This window comes from Bos javanicus, chromosome 7 (assembly GCF_032452875.1).
Source record: "Bos javanicus breed banteng chromosome 7, ARS-OSU_banteng_1.0, whole genome shotgun sequence".
In the NCBI taxonomy this organism is placed as follows: Eukaryota; Metazoa; Chordata; class Mammalia; order Artiodactyla; family Bovidae; genus Bos; species Bos javanicus.
This window is the reverse complement of record NC_083874.1, coordinates 10428783-10451859: the sequence shown is the minus strand read 5'-3', so window position 1 is coordinate 10451859 and position 23077 is coordinate 10428783. Positions and strand designations below refer to the sequence as shown.

Below are 23077 nucleotides of genomic sequence, written 5' to 3'. Positions count from 1 at the left end.
CCTCAGGAAATGATGAAGGATAGAATTTGGGTACTATATCTATATATTATATAGATACAATATACTGTTGAAGTAAATCCCATTATGTTTCCTTCTCTGCCTGATTTATAGGCAGATTTCCCCTTTGCCATTTCCTACTTTCTCATTTTTTTTTCTCAGACTTGATGCACAATATTTAAAATTCCCATTTATTTTAGGGGCTTTTGAGAAACCTATATGCAGGTGAGGAAGCAACAGTTAGAACTCGACATGGAACAACAGACTGGTTCCAAATAGGAAAAGGAGTACATCAAGGCTGAATATTATCACCCTGCCTATTTAACTTCTATGCGGAGTACATCATGAGAAACGCTGGGCTGGAAGAAGCACAAGCTGGAATCAAGATTGCCAGCAGAAATATCAATAACCTCAGATATGCAGATGACACCACCTAATGGTAGAAAGTGAAGAGGAACTAAAAAGCCTCTTGATGAAAGTGAAAGTGGAGAGTGAAAAAGTTGGCTTAAAGCTCAACATTCAGAAAACTACGATCATGGCATTTGGTCCCATCACTTCATGGGAAATAGATGGGAAAACAGTGAAAACAGTGTCAGACTTTATTTTTGGGGGGCTCCAAAATCACTGAAGATGGTGATTGCAGCCATGAAATTAAAAGACGCTTACTCCTTAGAAGAAAAGTTATGACCAACCGAGATAGCATACTGAAAAGCAGAGACATTACTTTGCCAACAAATGTCTGTCTAGTCAAGGCTATGGTTTTTCCAGTGCTCATGTATGGATGTGAGAGTTGGACTGTGCAGAAAGCTGAGTGCTGAAGAATTGATGCTTTTGAACTGTGGTGTTGGAGAAGACTCTTGAGAGTCCCTTGGACTGCAAGGAGATCCAACTAGTCCATTCTGAAGGAGATCAGCCCTGGGTGTTCTTTGGAAGGAATGATGCTAAAGCTGAAACTCCAGTACTTTGGCCACCTCATGCGAAGAGTTGACTCATTGGTAAAGACTCTGATGCTGGGAGGGATTGAGGGCAGGAGGAAAAGGGGATGTCAGTAAATGAGATGGCTGGATGTCATCACTGACTCGATGGACGTGAGTCTGATTGAACTCCGGGAGTTGGTGATGGACAGGGAGGCCTGCCATGCTGCGATTCATGGGGTCGCAAATAGTTGGACATGACTGAGTGAGTGAACTGAACTGAACATATATTTCTAAAGAATAACTTCTTCTCAAGTGACAGACATTATTCCAAGTAATTTTTATTTAGTATTACTGAAAGAATAGTCACAAGTTACATTATTCATATGGAAAAACACTACACCTAATAGCTGGGGCAAGACATAAAGTTTTGTGATAGAGGAAAGCTTATACCACTGTTTTCACTTCTGTGTACATCGTCCCTATGTTAATCACTGTCTTAACTGCCCTTCTTAAAAATGGAGTACTTAAGTTATTTTTTTTTACATTGGTGGTTATTCAGTTTTATTCTTCACTTTAGTATGTTCTCTCATTCATTTGTGTTCACAGTGCCTACCCTAGTCAGTGGGACAATGATTATCAACTATGTGACTCCAAGTGCAGTCTACAACAGGAGTCACCTGTTGTACAACAACTCATGCAAATGGTTACTAGAGGGCCTAGCCAGGGTCCAAATTCAAATAGATTCACTTAGTATTACCTTTGAATCAGGGAAAATGTTAAAAATGATAAAATTTTAATTTACATTTTATATTTCTGAGCAAAATATATCATTTTTCATTTTCTATATCTGTTCATTGAAGTATGGGTTTTGGTGTCAATGGGAACAAATCTTATTTCAGTAGGATGAAGGATTCGCTGGTTTACACTTTACAAAAACTGTTAACACTTTTTAAATTGAAGTATCTACTTGTATCTGTTTGCAAACTTCCAGTGCTGCATAGAAATGACTCTTTCTACTGCTTTAAACAAAATATATCCTCTTTTCAATTTTTTAATAACCATGAATAGGAAGTGGGCCTCCCTGGTGGCTCAGACAGTAAAGAATCTGCCTGTAATGTGGGAGACCTGGGTTGATCCCTGGTTTGGGAAGTTCACCTGGAGGAGGAAATGGAAACCCACTCCTGTATTCTTGCCTGGAGAATTCCGTGAACAGAGGAGGCTGGTGGGCTACAGTCCATGGGGTCATGAAGAGTCAGACACGACTGAGCACCTACATAATCATATGTAATATCCATTTATCCTCATGATCAAAGAATGACTCATTAGAGAGCTTCAATTTATGTCTGTACATGTGACTCAGGTCAGCATTTTGTACAGAGAGGCACATGTCCTTTTGACTCCTTATGATTTCCTGGAGGGAACTTCCACAGAGTCTCTCATAAACACAATTATCTGTATTTAACCATGAATGTTATCTTCAAATATCAATAAAAATACTTAGAATGATATAAAACAAATTATTATAATTTCCCGGTTTTTCCAGAAGTTTTCACTTTTGTCTCAGGTTCAAAGGATTTGTTAACAAAATAAGCCACTCATTATACCCAAGTAAATATTACCAATATTTATTAGAGAATTATCTAGCTTACTTTTAATATATTAACATTAAAAGAAAAGTAGAAACAGCAGTGGATGCATCCAGACTCAAACAGCACTGAGAAGTCCCGTGACACAGCTCATCTGGAGTCCCCATCGAAAAGGTTTCCAGGCAGTGTGTCCTATCTATAGGTGAGACTTCAAAGATTGCAGTTTGGGGTTCCCAGATATAATCCCAGGACTCAAACTAATATCATCATTAGTGTGTGAGCAAATTGCACCTCTGATTTCATGTTTATGCTGTTGGTTTTGTCATGTGAAACTTGAAAAGTGGTTAAGCCTGGGGCCTGTTGGCCAGACCATCTCCAGGCGCTCAACAGTCTCAAGATTCCTCCCCCATCTCATCTAAGGTGCTGCAAGTTTGGCACTCACAGTAAGCAGTCATTCACAGTCACCCATATTCAGGTCAGTGTCCAGGCAGGTTAGAAGCAAGGTCAGAGGCCTGCTCTGTTTTGCCCCTGAAGCCTAAACAAGTCTATTTAATTTATCTAACATTCCTCAGTTCTGTTAGCTTTTATTGGTTGGCTCTTACTGCATAAGAAGCTAACTTAAAAACACTTATTTTATGATAGTTCCATTACCAATCCAGTGATTGTTTGGTGAGATTTTTCCAACCTCTTCTGGGCTGCCCATAGATCTAATTCAGCTGTCATTTGTTTCTGAAGCTTATGCATGATGTTGCATCTGTACTCTTCTCCTTTCTTCAACCAATATATGATGTTTACTCCATTTATATATGTATGTTAACCCTTTATGGGAGAAATAGTTTACAAATTTAAATTGGCTTAATTTCACTATTTCTCTATCAATATATAACACTTTTCTTTCTTCATAGTTATGTTAGGAAACCTCCCACTCTGGCTAGGCACCACAGTAACCATTGGCATGAGTTGTTTTAAGACAGGAGGTCCTGGGAAGGAACATGGAACTAATAAGCTGTCATGAACCGGAAGAGTTTGGGGAAGGTCAAAAGGAGACACTACATATCTGACCACCTCCCAGAATCCTCACTAGCATCCATCTTGGCTGAATAAGGCGGGCATCACCTAGAAGGACTCTGAGTGAGAATGATTGTCTAAAGACAACCCAGAAACTAATCCCATCACCATAAAACCAGAGAGCCAGTGGCACAGCAGTTCTCCTAGGTTCCCTTACCCTAGTACTCTCCACCTGGCCACCCTTTCCCAATAAAATCTCCTTGGACAATTCATTTCTGAGTGTTAGACAATAGTCCAGTTTCAGGGGCCCTGGAAGGGGTCCCCCTTCCTGCAACAGTTATAAGGTGACTCTTCTAGCAGTGTCTGGAGTGAATCAGCTATATTTAGATATGACCTGACTCATGAACACTAAAATTTTAATTTTAATTAATTTACAAGAGTACAATCATATTCAGTAATCTTCACATAATGTAACAGTGAAAAAAATAAAAATAAAAACACTGACTCTCTGTGCTTGAAAAAAAAATGTACAATCTGCCAAATTAAAGGATTCTTACAAAACTGATAATACATAATATATGGATTCATTTGTATGCAACTGAAGAAGATACTGAATAAGTTTGAACTGCTTTCTCAAATAATTGTTAAAATGTAATCCACCTGGGAATAAGACCCTTATTTCTGAAGGCAGTATGGGATAATACAACTTAATTCAGATGAAAGTTGTGAAATACATGAAATGGTGGATATATTTTGAGTCCAAAGAAAACCTTCAGGAGTAAGGAGTGTGTGTATATATACATGTATGTGCATTCGTGAACATTCCTCTTTCAACTAAACAGACTCACACATTGTTGTAGGAAGCAGGGGCACCCCTCCAGCTCCCCAAGAGTGGGCTCTTGTCTAAGACTTTGAAAAGAATTGTCTAAGGAGACACGTGCTGACAAAGTAAGAGACTTTACTGGAAGAAGGCACCCAGGCAGAGAGCAGCAGGCTAAGAGAACCTAGGAGGACTGCTCTGCCACTTGGTTCACAGTCTCAGGTTTTATGGTAATGGGATTAATTTCTGGGTTGTCTTTGGCCAATCATTCTGACTCAGAATCCTTCCTGCTGGTGCACGCATCACTTAGCCAGGATGGATGCTAGCGAGAGGGATTCTGGGAGGTGGACAGACTTGCGGCATCTCCTTATGACTTTTCCTGAACTCTTCCAATTGGTGGTGGATTATTAGTTCCGTATTCCTTACCAGGACCTCCTGTTGTAAAACAAGTCATGCAAATGGTTACTAGAGAGCCTGGCCAGGGTGGGCTGTTTCAGTCAGTATGCTTCCTCTGACACTGTGTCTTGAAATGAGTCTCATTGGGTTTAAATCAAGACATCTGGAGGGCTTGGATCTTTCAGGATGTTCCAGGTGAGGAATAATTCTTTCTCCTATTCCAATTTTCAGGGACCACCTCCATTCCATATATCCTGGAATGATATATACTCTTATATCCTTCCTCCATCTTCAAAGCCAGCAGCATAACATCTTCACATGTTTCTCTGACTCCAGTTCTTCCTCTCATTCACACTTAGAGGGTCATTGTCCTTACACTAGTCCAAAGTGAAAATTCAGGCTAATTTTTATATCTTAAAATACATTCAGTTCAGTTCAGTCACTCAGTAGTGTCTGACTCTTTGTGACCCCATGAATCGCAGCATGGCAGGCCTCTCTGTCCATTCACCAACTCCCGGAGTTCATTCAGACTCACATCCATCGAGTCAGTGATGCCATCCAGCCATCTCATCCTCTGTCGTCCCCTTCTCATCCTGCCCCCAAACCCTCCCAGCATCAGAGTCTTTTCCAATGAGTCAACTCTTTGCATGAGGTGGCCAAAGTACTGGAGTTTCAGCTTTAGCATCATTCCTTCCAAAGAAATCCCAGGGCTGATCTCCTTCAGAATGGACTGGTTGGATCTCCTTGCAGTCCAAGGGACTCTCAAGAGTCTTCTCCAACACCACAGTTCAAAAGCATCAATTCTTTGGCGCTCAGCCTTCTTCACAGTCTAACTCTCACATCCATACATGACTACAGGAAAAACCATAGCCTTGACTAGATGGACCTTTGTTGGCAAAGTAATGTCTCTGCTTTTGAATATGCTGTCTCGATTGGTAATAACTTTCCTTCCAAGGAGTAAGTGTCTTTTAATTTCATGGCTGCAATCACCATCTGTCATGATTTTGGAGCCCCAAAAAATTAAGTCTGACACTGTTTCCACTGTTTCCTCATCTATTTCCCATGAAGTGATGGGACCAGATGCCATGATCGTAGTTTTCTGAATGTTGAGCTTTAAGCCAACTTTTTCATTCTCCACTTTCAATTTCATCAAGAGACTTCTAGTTCCTCTTCACTTTCTGCCATAAGCGTGGTGTCATCTGCATATCTGAGGTTATTGATTTTTCTTCCAGCAATCCTGATCCAGCTTGTGCTTCTTCCAGCCCAGCGTTTCTCATGATGTACTCTGCATATAAGTTAAATAAGCAGGGTGATAATATACAGCTTTGACGTACTTCTTTTCGTATTTGGAACCAGTCTATTGTTCCATGCCCAATTCTAACTGTTGCTTCCTGACCGGCATATAAGTTTCTCAAGAGGCTGGTCAGGTGGTCTGGTATTCCCATCTCTTTCAGAATCTTCCAAAGTATATTGTGATCCACACAGTCAAAGGCTTTGCCATAGTCAATAATGCAGAAATATATATTTTTCTGGAACTCTGTTGCTTTTTCCATGATCCAGCAGATGTTTGCAATTTGACCTCTGGTTCCTCTGCCTTTTCTAAAACCAGTTTGAACATCTGGAGGTTCACAGTTCACTTATTGCTGAAGCCTAGCTTGGAGAATTTTGAGCATTATTTTACTAGCATGTGAGATGAGTGCAATTGTGCAGTAGTTTGAGCATTCTTTGGCATTACCTTTCTTTGGGATTGGAATGAAAACTGACCTTTTCCAGTCCTGTGGTCACTGCTGAGTTTTCCAAATTTGCTGGCATATTGAGTGCAGCACTTTCACAGCATCATCTTTCAGGATTTGAAAGACCTCAACTGGATTTCCATAACCTCCACCAGCTTTGTTCGTAGTGATGCTTCCTAAGGCCCACTTGACTTCACATTCCAGGATGTCTGGCTCTAGGTGAGTGATCACACCATCGTGATTATCTGGGTCATGAAGATCTATTTTGTACAGTTCTTCTGTGTATTCTTGCCACCTCTTCTTAATATCTTCTGCTTCTGTTAGGTCCATACCATTTCTGTCCTTTATCAAGCCCATCTTTGCATGAAATGTCCCTTTGGTATCTCTAATTTTCTTGAAGAGATCTGTAGTCTTTCCCATTCTGTTGTTGTCCTCTATTTCTTTGCATTGGTCGCTCAGGAAGGCTTATCTCTTCTTGCTATTCTTTGGAACTCTGCATTCAGATGTTTATATCTTTCCTTTTCTCCTTTGCTTTTCATTTCTCTTCTCTTCACAGCTATTTATAAGTCCTCCCAAGACAGCCATTTTGCTTTTTTGCATTTCTTTTCCATAGGGATGGTCTTGATCCCTGTCTCCTGTACAATGTCACGAACCTCAGTCCATAGTTCATCAGGCACTCTATCTATCAGATCTAGTCCCTTAAATCCATTTCTCACTTCCACTGTATAATCATAAGGGATTTGATTTAGGTCATACCTGAATGGTCTAGTGCTTTTCCCTACTTTCTTCAATTTAAGTCTGAATTTGGTAATAAGGAGTTCATGGTCTGAGCCACAGTCAGCTCCTGGTCTTGTTTTTGCTGACTGTATAGAGCTTCTCCATCTTTGGCTGCAAAGGATATAATCAATCTGATTTCGGTGTTGACCATCTGGTGATGTCCAGGTGTAGAGTCTTCTCTTGTGTTGTTGGAAGAGAGTGTTTGCTATGACCTGTGCATTTTCTTGGCAAACTCTATTAGCTTTTGCCCTGCTTCATTCTGTATTCCAAGGCCAAATTTGCCTGTTACTCCAGGTGTTTCTTGACTTCCTACTTTTGCATTCCAGTCCCCTATAATGAAAAGGATATCTTTTTTGGGTGTTACTTCTAAAAGGTCTTGTAGGTCTTCACAGAACCATTCAACTTCAGCTTCTTCAGAGTTACTGGTTTGGGCATAGACTTGCATTTCTGTGATATTGAATGGTTTGCCTTGGAAAAGAACGGAGATCACTAAGACACATTACTAGTAGCTATATTCCATCTACTGTCTTAATTATCCTGCTATGTAAACTAATATATTAGAAAGTTATTTGGTTTAGAATGTGATGTCTTTTGGAGTCCTTTATTTTCTCTATCACAAACTCTTCTTAATATGTATATTTTATTTATGATACTCAAGAGCTCTTATATTTAAAAGATCTGCCACATAATTCACTGCCATCTATAAAATGAGTGAATTTTTTTTTCAAAATTACATACATAAAAGAGCCTCTGTGGAATAGACTAAAGCTATATACACTTGACCCTAACATAGGAGTGCTGCCTTGATGCCCAAACTGTCGTCCACAGACCAATACTTGCAGTTTCAATAACTAAGAGCTTATTTGAAATCCATTCCATGGGCCAATTAGAGACCTCATGAAACAGATTTTGCATTTCAACCACAGACCTTGGTGATTTTTATGCAAAATGAACTTGTAGAAGTTCTGGTCCAAAATAACTTTTCTTACCTTCTTACTGTTGGTATTTGGGACAGTACAATTACTTTTATTGGACTCTATCTTGTAGTATATAAGAGATTAACATAATCCCTTTGCTGCTGTTTAGTCGCTCAGTTATGTCTGAATCTTTGCAACCCCATGGACTATAGCCCACTAGGATCCTCTGTCCATGAGATTTCCCAGAGTGAGCATCCCTTTAAACATTGCCAGATATTCCTAGGAGAAAAATCATCTATGGTTAAGAACCTCTGCCCAGAATCTGAAAACTGGAAGTATCTTCAAGGTTTCATCCCTCACTTGGTATGTGCCTTTAAGCAGAACATTAAATCCCTCTGAGTTCCATCTCTACAATGGAGAATGAAATTCATATAAGTTCTAACTCATAGAACAAAGTGTTTTAAAAATTAAATTTGACAGTCTCTATAGTATGTAGGTTAGTAGTGCATAAGAGTATCTATAAAGGTCTTCAATAGTTACAAATATTTTATAAAGAAGGATAAATGACAGCTCTTAACTTCTGATATAAGCAGAGAATCCGTATTGGAACTGCAAAACTTTCATGAAACCAATGATTATAATACCCAATACTTTTATTAAAGGAGTAAAATTATCCCCCTCTAGGATGAGTGGGAATAGTCACATTCAGAGATTTCAGAGGTTGTGCTCCACCACAAATCAAAGCATTGAAGAACCAAGGTACCTGGTCAAGACAAACCTTCAATATTATACTTTTGAGAATATTTGAACTCAGGGATGTGATGAAGTGCTGGGAGTCAGAGCTTTGGAAGAAGGAGAGATAAAGGAGAAGGAGTGATGAAAACTGGATTCATCTAATGTAATGCAGTCTGCTAGGAATGGAGAAGCAATAAAAAATATTCATTATGTCCACATCAGCATCCCCAAGGGAAATCATGTACTTGGAGGTTGGAGTAACAAGAGGAAAACATGACTAATGAGCTGATATAGAAAGATGTAAATACCTCCTTGGCTATAGTCCCTCAGCTTGTGCAACTTTGGACAGAATGTGGTTGCTGCCTTTGCAGTCCTAAATCTAGCTGGGTGATCAATGCTTGATCCTCTTCCCTATTGTGTGGTTTGGGAACAAAACCTGTCTCCATTGGCAATCATTTATGAAGGAATTTTGACTTCCACACCAAAAGCTTCTTCCCAGAGTCTCCATGCAGGTGAGTCTGAGAGCTTAATAGGCACTTCAGGAGAGGACCGGAGAGCAAGGAAGCCGTGAACTTGTCCCAGAGGTCACCTAAGAGCCAATACAGCATAGCACAGAGGCCAGAGATCACTCAGGTTGTTTGCTGGCTTTCTTAATAATGCATTTATTTATGATGCTGACAAAGGAGCATTGCATTTAGAAACTCAATTGCCAATGTTCATAATTAAAGTGTGCTAGTGGAAGCCCAGTGGAAGAAAGAATGGGAGCTGTAAATTGCTTCCAATGAAAGTAGTTGTTGTTGTTCAGTCACTAAGTCTGGTCCAGCTCTTTGCCACCCCATGAACTTCAGCACGCCTGGCTTCTCTGTCCATTGCTATCTCCCCTAGTTTGGTCAAACTCATGTCCATTAAATTAGTGATGTCATCCAACTATCTCATCATCTGTCTCCCCCTTCTCCACAATTTTTCAGGGTCTTTTCCAAAAGGTGGCCAAAGTATGGGAGCTTTAGCTTCAGTATCAATGTTTCCAATGAATGTTCATAATACAATAAATTACAGGACTAGACAAATAGGTTATTACCTGAGAGGGATATCCAGTGAAATAAGGACATTTCTTTTTGTTTTAAGATGAGACATATTAGACTACATATGCTATGGTTTCTCACATCATACAGATATCACTGTTTCTGTCCTTGGGGAAAACAGAAAGGTATTTATGTTTATGATTTTTTTGTGGCACCAAAGAATGTAGCTGAAGTTGGAAGGCTGCCCAACTAAGAAAGCTTTTCTTCATCACATTGTCTCAGGGGCCATTTGAGCTTATTAGATATTTTTCCTTCATTTTTTCCCCCTCTCTATCCCTCTCCCATAACTTTTTTATTTCTTTAAAAACAGGGCAGAAAGTGGCCATAGCAAAAAGGAACCTCAAATCTATTCTTCTCTTGGAAGCTTATAAGCTGGAATTTCTGGGTTTTCCACATTCTTTAGGGGAAAGCTAATCTGATCTGACCAGCTTGAATTGTCATCCCCAATGGCTTAAGGAGGGTGGTTCTGGGAGTGAAATTCATGATAGAAACACAGCCCAGGAGACCATGGTGTGTCTGCAAACCTGTGCCTGTGGAGTGAGAGAAGTTCCTAAAACAGAGGCACTTGGACTCGTGTATTTGTTTTTGTTATTCGCTAAATCATGTCTGACTCTTTTGCAACTCCATGCTCTGTAGCCTACCAGGCTCCTCTGTCCATGGGATTTCCCAGGCAAGAATGCTGGAACTGGTTACCATTTTTTTCTCCAGAGGAGCTTGCCAACCCAGAGATTGAGCCAGTGACTCCTACATTAGCAGGCAGATTCTTTACCATTTGAGCCACCAGGAAAGCCCATTCCCTGTGCCAGGCACACATTTTTTCTGATCCCTCTAGATCCTTCTCTCTCTTTCTTGAGCTGAAAGTGAAAGTGAAGTCTCTCAGTCATGTCTGACTCTTTGCGACCCCATGAACTGTAGCCTACCAGGCTCCTCAGACCATGGGATTTTCCAGGCAAGAGTACTGGAGTGGGTTGCCATTTCCTTCTCCAGGGGATCTGCCTCACCCAGGGATCAAACCCTGGTCTCCTGCATTATAGACAGATGCTTTGCCATCTGAGCCACCAGGGAAGCTCCTTTCTTGAGCTATCTGTTCAATCATCATCTTGTTTGCTGGCCTTGCCTGAACACTCAGTACAGAAAAGCACCTCTTGCCTCTCCTTCCTTTATACCTGGTTTTATTTTCTTCATAGAATCTGCCATCAGTGGATATAGTCTATATATATTTATTTGAATATTATCTTTCATCTTTCTTGGAATGTGGGGGATTTGTTTCTCTGTATCTCTGTTTATTCCCAGTATGTGTTTGAAATATGTTGACTCTCAATATACACTTCTCAAAGTCATGAAGGAGTTTCTCATTAGAACTGTACATATTGTGCTGACAAAAAAAAAAAGTTCCTTCATTTTTTCAAGTAAAATAAAAGACATGTTTTTCCTTTTCACCAAGAACTTTATTGGACAGCATATTCAATGTTTTGTTCCACTACTTTCTGCCATTTTCCAGGCAACTTCATAATTCCATCTTCCTAAAATGTTAAACCTTTTTGAACAGAGAATTGCCCCAGGTGCTTTTTGCAGTCTTCCAAGGAAGTGAAAAAAAATTTTTTTCTCTTAAAGAGAATTTTGTAAAGACTGAAATAAATGGAAATTTGAAGGTACAATGATGGTGAATATGGTGGATGACTCAGAACTTCCTAGCCAAGAAGTAACAATTTTTTCCTGTTCATCAAAGAAATAAGCAGTCTTGTGGTTTCCTGATGGAAGATTATGCTTTTTCTGCTCACTAATTCTGGATGTTATTCATCAAGTGCTGCCTTCAGCTGGTCTAATTGGGAGCAGTACTTGTTGGAATTAATCTTTTGATTTTTGAGAAGGACCTCACAATAGAGGACTCCCTTCCAATCCCACCATATACACAGCATCACCTTCTTTGATGGTTGGTGGTGGGTTAATTTTGCTTGGCCCATGAGCTCTTCCATTCCACATTATTGTGCAGTACTCTTTCCATTGCCCATCACATATTGTTTCAAAAGTAGAATGTTTTCATTAAATTTAAGTAGAGTCACATGTGGAAATGTGGTCAAAAAGGATTTTATTTCTTTCTTTCTTTCTTTTCTTTTCTTTCTTTTTTTTTTGCTTAACTTATGTGATAAGGGCTTCCGTTGTTGCACAGTTGATAAAGAATCTGCTTCTATGTGGGAGAACTGGGTTTGATCCCTGGGTTGAGAAGACCCACTGGAGTTGGGAAAGGCCACTCACTCTAGTATTCTGGCCTGGAGAATTCCATGGACTGTATAGCCCATGGGGTCACAAATAGTTGGACACAGCTGAACAACTTTGACTTATGTGACAAGCAACCTAGATGCCCATCAGCAGATGAATGGATAAGAAAGCTGTGGTACATATACACAATGGAGTATTACTCAGCCATTAAAAAGAATACATTTGAATCAGTTCTAATGAGGTGGATGAAACTGGAGTCTATTATACAGAGTGAAGTAAGCCAGAAGGAAAAACATAAATACAGTATACTAATGCATATATATGGAATTTAGAAAGATGGTAACAATAACCCTGTGAACGAGACAGAAAAAGAGACAGTGATGTATAGAACAGTCTTATGGACTCTGTGGGAGAGGGAGAGGGTGGGAAGATTTGGGAGAATGGCATTGAAACATGTAAAATATCATGTATGAAACGAGATGCCAGTCCAGGTTCGATGCACGATACTGGATGCTTGGGGCTAGTGCACTGGGACAACCCAGAGGGATGGTATGGGGAGGGAGGAGGGTTCAGGATGGGGAACACATGTATACCTGTGGTAGATTCATTTTGACATTTGGCAAAACTACTACAATTATGCAAAGTTTAAAAATTAAATAAAAATTTTTAAAAAAGTTAAAAACAGAAAAAAAAAACATCAAAGTGATTAACAAAACCAAGCTAATGATTGTAAACACTTGATTTGGATATTTTGAGTTTATTAACTCTCTCCTTCTTGGTGTAATGTTGGCTGTTCTCAGTGAACATCTTGATTTTATTGTTATCATGTTTAACTGGTATTCTTGTCCAAGGTGCGTTGTACACCAAGAAATCTCCAGCATGAAACTTTGTAAACCTCTTTTGACATGCTTGATCAGTCACATCATCTTTTCCATACATTTCACAAATTTTTTTGTCATTTTTTTTTTTTTACCTTTTGTCATTGTGTTTTTACCGTTCTTGAAATAATAAAGAATAGAATTCTGAGAATGTTGTGTTTCTCTTCCATCTTCAATATTAAAATAGCTATACAAAAATTCACCAATTTTTATGTTTTTTAATGCATGCCGGTATGATATCTGTCACGATATAATCAAACACAATTGTTTCAAATGACGTTAAAGACAAGTGAGTGCTACTATATCCATCTTACAGGAGAAAAACAATGAGCAAATCTTTTGGCCCACCCAATACATGAACTCTTTAAAAATATACTGTGAATAGGACAAAATTTTTTAATAACAGGTGAAATGGGGTATGCCCTCAAGGAGAATTTATCTGTATATACCATCTTAACATCAATTTCTTGCCAGCAAAATAGAAATTAAAGTAGTTCAGTTATGTAAATTATGCCTGTTAAAGTGAAAATTATTCTTAGTATTTTCTTTTTCCCAATAGTCACTTCCACCACATGGAACCAAGGAACAATACAAAATTTTCAAAACTTCTTCTTCTGGGACTTTCAGAGGAAATAGAACTGCAATCCCTCATATCTGGACTTTTCCTCTCCATGTACCTGATCACTGTGTTTGGAAACCTGCTCATTATCCTGGCTGTCAGCTCAGGCTCCCACCTCCACACCCCCATGTACTTCTTCCTCTCCAACCTGTCATTTGTAGACATCTGCTTCATCTCCACCACCATCCCAAAGATGCTATGGAACATCCAGATGCAGAGCCAAGTCATAACCTATGAAGGCTGCATCACCCAGATGTGTTTTTACATTCTCTTTGGAGCATTAGATGACTTTCTCCTGGCTGTGATGGCCTATGATCGCTATGTGGCCATCTGCCACCCTTTGCACTACACAGTCATCATGAACCTATGGCTCTGTGGATGTCTGGTTCTGGTGTCCTGGGTAATAAGTGCAATGTACTCATTGTTACACAGCTTAATGGTGTTGCATTTGTCCTTCTGCTCAGACTTGGAAATACACCACTTTTTCTGTGAAACCAAACAGCTTGTCCAACTTGCCTGTTATGACACTTTCCTCAATAACACAATGCTGTGTTTTGGAGCTGTGATTATGGGTGGTGGTCCCCTGACTGGTATTCTTTACTCTTACTCAAAGATAGTGTCCTCTATCTGTGGAATCTCATCAGCCCATGGAAAGTATAAAGCATTTTCAACCTGTGTGTCTCATCTCTCCATTGTCTCCTTATTTTATTTTTCTGGCTTAGGAGTGTACCTTAGCTCTGCTGCTACCCACAGCTCCCACTCAAGTGCAACAGGCTCGGTGATGTACACTGTGGTCACACCCATGCTGAACCCCTTTATCTACAGTTTGAGAAATAAAGACATAAAGAGGGCTCTGAAAAGATTATTTGGGATGGAAACTTTTATAAAAGGGCCATTTTCTCTTGGGCTGAAGAAATGTCCATGATACCCTGGCTGAAAGCCTCAGAGCCAAGTATTTTGACTCTTTGATTGTTTTGTGATTATAGCAATTGTTTCTTCAATTGACTGCTTGGCATTTACTTTTCTTTGATTTCAACTTCTCTATACTTCTGTTCTCTGTCATGTATAGTTTTTATTTTGTCACTTTTTGAGTCTCCAAAATTGACTTGAAAATGTGAAATATATGTAAATTTCCAATTTCTTAAGAATAAATTCTTGTTAGATAAAATACTTTACACTGAGTCATTTTTTTTCACTTTACTAAAAGTATAATCATGAATTGTGCTACTTATACAGAAAAAAGAATAAAAATCGTGACAACAAAAACAATTACATAATTCCATAGGAGAGACAAATATGAAACCAGTTTATCACTTTTTAGTTCAGTATAACTTGGAACATCACTACAATAATTACTCTATCTGAAAATGTATTCATAGACATTAGCAGAGAGTGTGTTTCATAACTGGTCATCTGATTTTACTCCCTCACAGTGTACTGTTCTCCATTTAGCTCAGTGTCCATGTTGCCTACAGGACATACTGGCAAAATGGAGCATCAGATGTATGTCTCCAATTGTCTATCTGAAGCAAATTTCAATAAAGACTTTGACATTATAAGGTCTTGATTCAAAGAGGATTCTAAGCATGATGTAGCAAAACTTTATGTCAGATTATTACCATGCCAAATAGTTTTTCATGGTGTTCATTCATGAAGGGGTTTATTGTTGGGGTGAAGTAGTGTTTGGTTTAACTATATCTTTCTGTTTCTGCTTGAAATTTTCCATTACTGATTACAAATATGATTCCTTCCTCTGCTCTAAATGAAGTATTTCCCACATTCCAAGTTCTGTCATTTCCACAAAAAGAGTAGTCAATGAATAATATGAAAGTGAAAGTCACTCAGTTGTGTCCAACTCTTTGTGACTGCATAGTCCATGGAATTCTCCAGGCCAGAATACTGGAGTGGGTAGCCTTTCCCTTCTCCAGCAGATCTTCCCAAGCCAGGAATCACCCAGGATCTCCTGCATTACAGGCGGATTCTTTACCAACTTAGCTATCAGGGAAGTCCTAATAATATAAATATTATATGTATGTGTATATATATATATATATGTGTGTGTGTGTGTGTGTGTGTGTGTGTGTGTGTATAATCTCCAAAGTGTGGCTCACTAGACAGCTTAAACTCCTATACAGTCCTGTGGTTCAGTAACAAGTTTTGTACAAACAGGTATATCCTTTTAAATTTTCTTGCTTACCTAAAAGGAAACCTCAGTGGAATCCCTTTTTAACACAACTGTATGAAATAAACTTGAATAACAGGGAAATCATGAATGCTATTCAAATATCACAAAAATTGCCTAGGAAAAAAGCAGCATGTTATTATAACTTACCTCAGTTTTGTTCACATTGCTTATTGCAGCAGTTAGCTCTTGCTACATAGAAAGTCATCCTAAAAGCAAATGGTAATATAATGGATTTATGATCAAATGGATTTCTATGATGGGGATTTTATCTGAGTTCTGATTTGTCTCCTCGTGGGTCTATTGTCAGCTGTCAGGCTCTATGTTGTGTTATAAAAGCTCATCCATGATGTTGTGTGCAGTTGTAATGCTTCTCTGTTTTGAACCACTTTATGTGAAAAGCAGAGACATTATTTTGCCAACAAAGGTCCGTCTAGTCAAGGCTATGGTTTTTCCAGTGTCATGTATGCATGTGCGAGTTGGACTGTGAAGAAAGCTGAGTGCTGAAGAATTGATGCTTTTGAACTGTGGTGTTGGAGAAGACTCTTGAGAGTCCCTTGGACTGCAAGGAGATCCAACCAGTCCATTCTGAAGGAGCCCTGGGATTTCTTTGGAGGGAGTGATGCTAAAGCTGAAACTCCAGTACTTTGGCCACCTCATGCGAAGAGTTGATTCATTGGAAAAGACTCTGATGCTGGGAGGGATTGGGGGCAGGAGGAGAAGGGGACGACAGAGGATGAGATGGCTGGATGGTATCACTGACTTGATGGACATGAGTCTGATTGAACTCCGGGAGGTGGTGATGGACAGGGAGGCCTAGCGTGCTGCAATTCATGGGGTCGCAAGGAGTTGGACATGACTGAGCAACTGAACTGAACTGAACTGATGTAAAATTCTTCCTTTTATATATGCAGGTTAGTTTAACAAGAAAAAAGATGGGTTTCTCAAATGTTAACTATTTTATCTAAATTTCACCATTACTATATCCATAAGTGATGTTTTGTTTCTTCCTAGTTAGAGGAGCTAGTGGTAGTTTAGTCAGTAAGTTGTGTTTTGTGACCCCATGGGCTATAGCCCATCAGGCTCCTCAGTCCATGGGATTTCTCAAGCAAGGATACTGCAGTGGGTTGTCATTTCCTCCTCCAAGGGGTCTTCCTGACCCACGGATCAAACCCAGGTCCCCTGCACACTCTTCACTGGCTGAGCCAATGGAGCTGACTACCACTAGAGCACGTAGAGGAGCAATCTCTCACCAGTTTTAGGTTTGACTCAACTACATGTGCTTAACATACTATGCTAAACAATGTACCAATGAAATGTTTAATTCTCAACTAATTTATTAAAGTGTAATTACATAGAATAAACTGCACATGTTTAAAATATGCAATTTTCTGGATTTCAAAACAATAAAAACATCATTCAATTTGTGTATGATTTCAGAAGGTGCACAAGATGTTTTAATTCATTTTTAATGTTATTGTTGATCATACAATTTGCTCTTAGCCTAAGTTTTGCTTATTTCAGAATAAATTTTGAGATGATTAATTCTAACTCACTTGAACGTTGTGAAAAATGAATTAAATATATAGAAATACTTTGCTGAGTCCACAATTTTCAAGTTTAGAAGTACATGTATGTTATTTGTATACACCTTTCTCTCAAACAGTCACACTCATCCATACATATACATGGACACAGTCTCATTTGTAATCCCATCCATTGTTTTAGAAGAAAACTTGAGAGAAAGTTGGAAGGATAGTCATGAAAGAATAAATGCTTGAATTAACATAAATTGAATATAAAAAGTTTAACAGGAAGATGTAAAATAGAGTGTATGATCTTAAGTTTGATAATGACTTACTTTTTTAATTTAAATTTATTTATTTTAATTGGAGGCTAATTACTTTACAATATTGTATTGGTTTTGCTATACATCAACATGAATCCACCATTGGTGTACATGTGTTTCTCATCCTGAACCCCCCCTTCCTCCTCCCTCCCTGTACCATCCCTCTTAAATTCTCCAAGACCTTAAAGTCAAAACCATATTTACATTTGTTGTTATTGTTTAGTCCCTAAATTGTGTCTGACTCTTGTGACACTGTGGACTATAGCCCTGTAGGCTCCTCTGTCCATGGGATTTTCCAGGCAAGAATACTGGAGACAGTTGCCATTTCCTTCTCCAATATTTATATTGGGCAATGTGAAATTCCCTGTACCAGCTAATGGGGCAAAATTTCTCCAAACTGACTCTAATTTTCTTATACTTAAAATAGGAATTCAACACAGAATGCCTTTTAAGGGAAGCTCACTGACTATTGAAAAGCTTAAACTCAGCTCAGAGGGACAATATCTGATTGAACAAATATCTGTATTGAAATTCTAGAAAGTCAGGAAACTGAAATGGATCTCTTTGGCTAAAATTGAAATGTTGGCAGGTCTTTGATCCTCATGGACACTCCAGAGGACAAGTATTCCCTTTCTTATTTTATTTACATTGGTCACCAGCATTCCTGGGCTCATGGTCCTTCCTCTATCTTCAAACACAGATGCATAGCATTTTAAACTGCCTATCTAACTTCACTTCTTCTTCTTTCCCACTTTTAAAGGGTTACTGTGATTACATTAGTCCAACTTGGATAATCTGTGCTAATCTTCTTATATCAAGATTAATTAACAATCTCATTGCATCTGCTATTGTAATTTTTCTTGCAGTGCAAGCTAGGATATTTAAAAGTTCTTGGGAATATGATGAGGACATAGTTTTTGAGGATTTTATTCTGCCTGTGTTTTGTCACTTTGACTCTTTACAACCTGGTGAACTGTAATCCAACAGGTTCTTCTTTCCATGGAACTGTCCAGGAAATAACGTTGGAATAGCTTGCCATTTCCTGCTCTAGGGGAACAACCCAACCCAGGGACTGAAATTGCCTTTCTTGCTTCTGCATTGGGAGGCAGATCCTTTACCACTAGCACCACCTGGGAAGCTCCTTTATTCTGCCTACTGCAAAGTATTTTTCAGACAGAAATTATTTGATGTTACTCATTTATTTTACATAAATAAAAAATCAAATAAATTTACCACTATAAAGTAAGTGAAACTATTTTTTTTCAAAATTACATACACGAAATATTTTTGGTAAAGACCTAAGACTACCAACACAGGAGTCAAATTTAGGACCACTGTCTTGCTGTTCAAATTGTGGTCCACAGACCAGGATCTGCGGCATCAATAACATTTAGCATCTTGGTAGAAATGCAGAGATCCTGGGCTACATGAATCAGACTTGTTGAATCATGATTTGAATTTGAACTACAACCTTAACAATTTGTGGAAATAGTGAATTAGAGACATGCTGGTCTAGAATAAATTTTCTCACTTTCTCACTGTTGACATTTGGGGCAGTATAATCATCTGTGTTGGATGCTGTCCTGCACAGGTTTTCAGTGGTAGCCCTACAGATAAGCCAAATATCACCAGTTGTAAAATGGTCTTTGGTTGACAATCACTGTCTCAGAGTTTGAGAGAACTGGAAGAATCCTGAGAGAGTCCAGTCAAAATGCATTGTCTTACTTGTTTAAAACTTTGATTAGAACATTAAACCTGTCTGAATCTCTTTTGTACAATGGAGAATGAAGTGCATAAGAGGACAACATCAGAGAATGATCTTCTATAAAATTAAAGCAGACTGTAATTTCCAAGGAAGGTAATGGTATATAAAAATATCTAAATATGTCTCATAATAACAAACATTTTGTAATGAGAGGCTAAACAATGGCTCTAACTTCTGAAACCAAGTATGAAATTTCTTATAGCTTTGGGAAAAGATTCAGGAATGCAAGCATTGTAGTGCCCAAAGTTTTATATGAAAGAAAAATGTTATTCCACTTGTGAAAAGGGGAATAACAATTTTCTAGAGCTATCAAGAGCTGTCTAGTCAATGATTGGTAGATTTGAGGGACCTAATCAAGAGAGAATTCACAGTCTTAAACTTTGAGGAAACTTTAACTCAGGCTGGGACAATGTGCTGAGAGGTTTAGACCTCCAGATGCAGGAGAGTTCATGAAGAAGGAGGAATAAAATCTAAACTCATCTTCCTTGTAACCTGGCCTCCTAGGAGCAGAGAGTCAGGTGGAAATAGTTCCTTCTGTCCAGACCTGTGTTCCACAGGGAAATCATGACATAAATGTGGGTTACAACAGAAAAGATACCTAATAAGAATACAAAGTGAGCTATAAAACTCCTCTGCTGCAATTCCCTCAGCCTGAGAAATCTTGGACTTCATAGGATGTGTTTCCTTTGGAGACCTAAGTCTGTCTGGTCTTCAAGTCCTTCCTGCTGTTTTGTGAGACAGAGCTTCAGTCTCCAATATCAACCCTCCAGGAGGCATTCGAACTTCCACACAGAGACCTTTCTCTCAGTTCCCATCCAGGTGAGTCTGAGAGCCCAGTAGCTATTGCAGGAGAGGATTGGTGCTGGTGCTAAGTCGCTGCAGTCATGTCTGACTCTTTGTGACCCCATGGACTGTAGCCCACCAGGCTTTTCTACCCATGGATTCTCCAGGCAAGAATACTGGAGTGGGTTGCCATCTCCTACTCCAGGTGACCTTCCCAATCCAGGTATCGAATCCATGTTTTTTGTGTCTCCTGAGATGTTTTACCACTGCACCACCGGGGAAGCCAATGGGAGAGGACTGGAGAAAAAGAAATCCTTGAACCTCTATCAAAGGTCACCTGTGAGCCAATCCAGTCTAGTTCAGATATCAAAGGTTATTGGCCAGAGAAGCAAATATTGGCCTCAGTAAGGCAGGCTCAGTGTTGACAATTCAATATAAAAACATGTCCATTAAGAAGAGGGAATGGGAGGCATAAAATGCTCCAAGTAAAAGTGGAACATAAGTGTTATGATATTACTAAATAACAAGAGTAGAAAAATAACGTTATTAGTGGTTGAGTGACATACAGTGAAATGAAGGCATTTCATTTTATTTTAAGATGGATATTTTGACAGTTTCCATATTAATTAGAAAGATCCTAACCAGGGGATTTATGCAAATATATCCCTACAACAGCATTTTTTGTAACTTATGTATCCTAGTATCTCTTCTCTCTCTTTCTGGATACTCACATAAAAAACATGTGAACATGGGCAAACTAAAGAGATTTACTTTGCCGTTATTTTGTTATCTGTGAGGTTGTATATATATTTCCATTTGTTAACCATTTGCTTTCTCCACGAAAAGTTGTCTGTGAGAACCCTTAGCTTTTGTATAGTATTTCTGGATTATAAGCATAAAAAATAATTTGAGGTTTTACTTTTTCACAAAATTATTGTCTGCAGTTCAGTTATTTTATGTGTCTATAGATATATTTATGGGGATATTTGAGATTCTAAACTATGTATGGTTAAATTATCAACCATATGGTGTTCTTCCCATTGCTTATAATTTAAAAAAAATTTTTTTTCTGACTGAAATAACTGACCTATCACTTTATATTCTTCATGTGCAAAATCTTGTTTTAAACAAGAATAATAATAAATGTTCTCATGCATACTGTGAATAAATAAATTTGTACACATATCTCTAACTTTATCTATTTTTCTGTATTGTTCCATTCAGCGTTTGTGATTAAATGCATTTCTAAAAGTTATATTACCTTCGGGCATCATGTAGAGAACATTCTTCTTTATCTTTGGAATAAAAAAGGTCACCTTAATCTTCCATAGGGATTTCCTGGTGGCTCAGGACGTAAAGAATCTGCTCACAATGCAGGAGATCCAAGCTCAATCCCTGAGTTGGGAAGATCCCCTGGAGGAGGAAATGGCAACCCACTCCAGTATTCTTGCCTGGGAAATACCATGGACAGAGGAGCCTGGCAGGCTACAGTCCATGGGGTTGCACAGAGTCAGACAAGACTGATCAACTAACACTTCACTTCAATCTTCTGTAAATGTATTTGAATCCATATATCTTTATATGAGAATAAATTATAACTAGACTATTCCTCTCTCCTCACATTTTAAAATCTGTTCTGCTATAATCTTTTATTTCCAAGTTTTTGACAATTTAATATTGAACTGTGGCCCATATTAATGTCATTAAATTATTCCCATTTTATATCATCATATAAATGAACTGTAGACTTTCATTCAGTTTTGTTATATTCAATTATTTTGAAATCTTCATACTTAATTTCATTCTCATTCACATTTTCACATAGGTTCTTGGTTTCTTTTAAAATTTCTCTTTCTGTGTTACGTATGCATATCTATTCATGCACTTTTCTACAAATGCATAAATGCTCTTTATATTTCAGTACAGTCTTTTTTCTACCTGTTTCCCATTTTCCTTATTTATCAATATGCACCAGGGGCTTTCTTCCTGTGCAGTACTAGTTTATTATTTTCAATAGCTATTTAATAATTCATGGTAGGGGATGTGCTATTTACACTATGAATGATCTTCCATAATCTTTCCCTTTAAAGTGCTATTGTATCATTGCTACAAAAATATTTGAGATGGTTAAGTTCTAACTATTGTTCTGACTGGGAGAAGCTATGTTTCCAGAGAACACTGAGAAATGCTCGTACAAATGTCTGTCTGTCACACTGAGGAGGGATGGCTGGAGGCCAGGGATGCTCTAGACATCCTATAAGTCACAGGACAGACCCCGCCACAGAGAACACCTGCTTGAGAATGTCAGTAATGCTGAGACTGAGAAACTTTGAGTTAAAGAACTTCTATACTTGTAATATCTATACCATTCTTCAGAATGTTTTCCCAACATTGTAACACTATAAATTTCTGTCAGCAGGAATAGATAGTACCTGTTTGCTCCTTGTTTCAAGGTACCACTGCAAACAGCGTGATGGCTCCTTAAGTGTTTTCCAAGGCTGTGGGGTGTGGAAAAGTTTGTTGTTTTCTAAACTAGTACTGAGTTTGATCATAGTCACATATTTGATCACCATTCTAGTTTGCCTGTTATTATCATATGGCGATATATTATATGTATATTGCTTGTGTGTGTGCTTAGTCACTATTGTGTCTGACTCTTGCAACCCCCTGGACTATAGCCCACCAGGCTCCTCTGTCCATGGAATTCTCCAGGCAAAAATCCTGGAGTTGGTTGCCATTTCCTACTCCAGGGGATGTGAAATATTTTTATGGCCAAATATTTATGTTTATGTATACATATACATTATATGTTT

The 23077-nt window shown here is 38.5% G+C and overlaps 1 protein-coding gene across 1 annotated transcript; it reads left to right on the top strand.

The window, feature by feature from the left end:
* The first annotated feature begins 8636 nt into the window (after positions 1–8636).
* LOC133250515 (olfactory receptor 7A17-like) lies at positions 8637–14769 on the top strand. The gene is made up of 2 exons (XM_061421835.1): positions 8637–9398; positions 13626–14769. The coding sequence occupies exon 2, from the start codon at positions 13639–13641 to the stop codon at positions 14608–14610; it is 972 nt and encodes a 323-aa protein (XP_061277819.1). The 5' UTR covers positions 8637–9398; positions 13626–13638; the 3' UTR covers positions 14611–14769.
* The last annotated feature ends 8308 nt before the right edge of the window (positions 14770–23077 follow it).

What these genes read in the sequence shown, in the direction of transcription:
- LOC133250515 (XM_061421835.1), top strand. Translation starts at nt 13,639, where the DNA reads ATGGAACCAAGGAACAATACAAAATTTTCAAAACTTCTTCTTCTGGGA.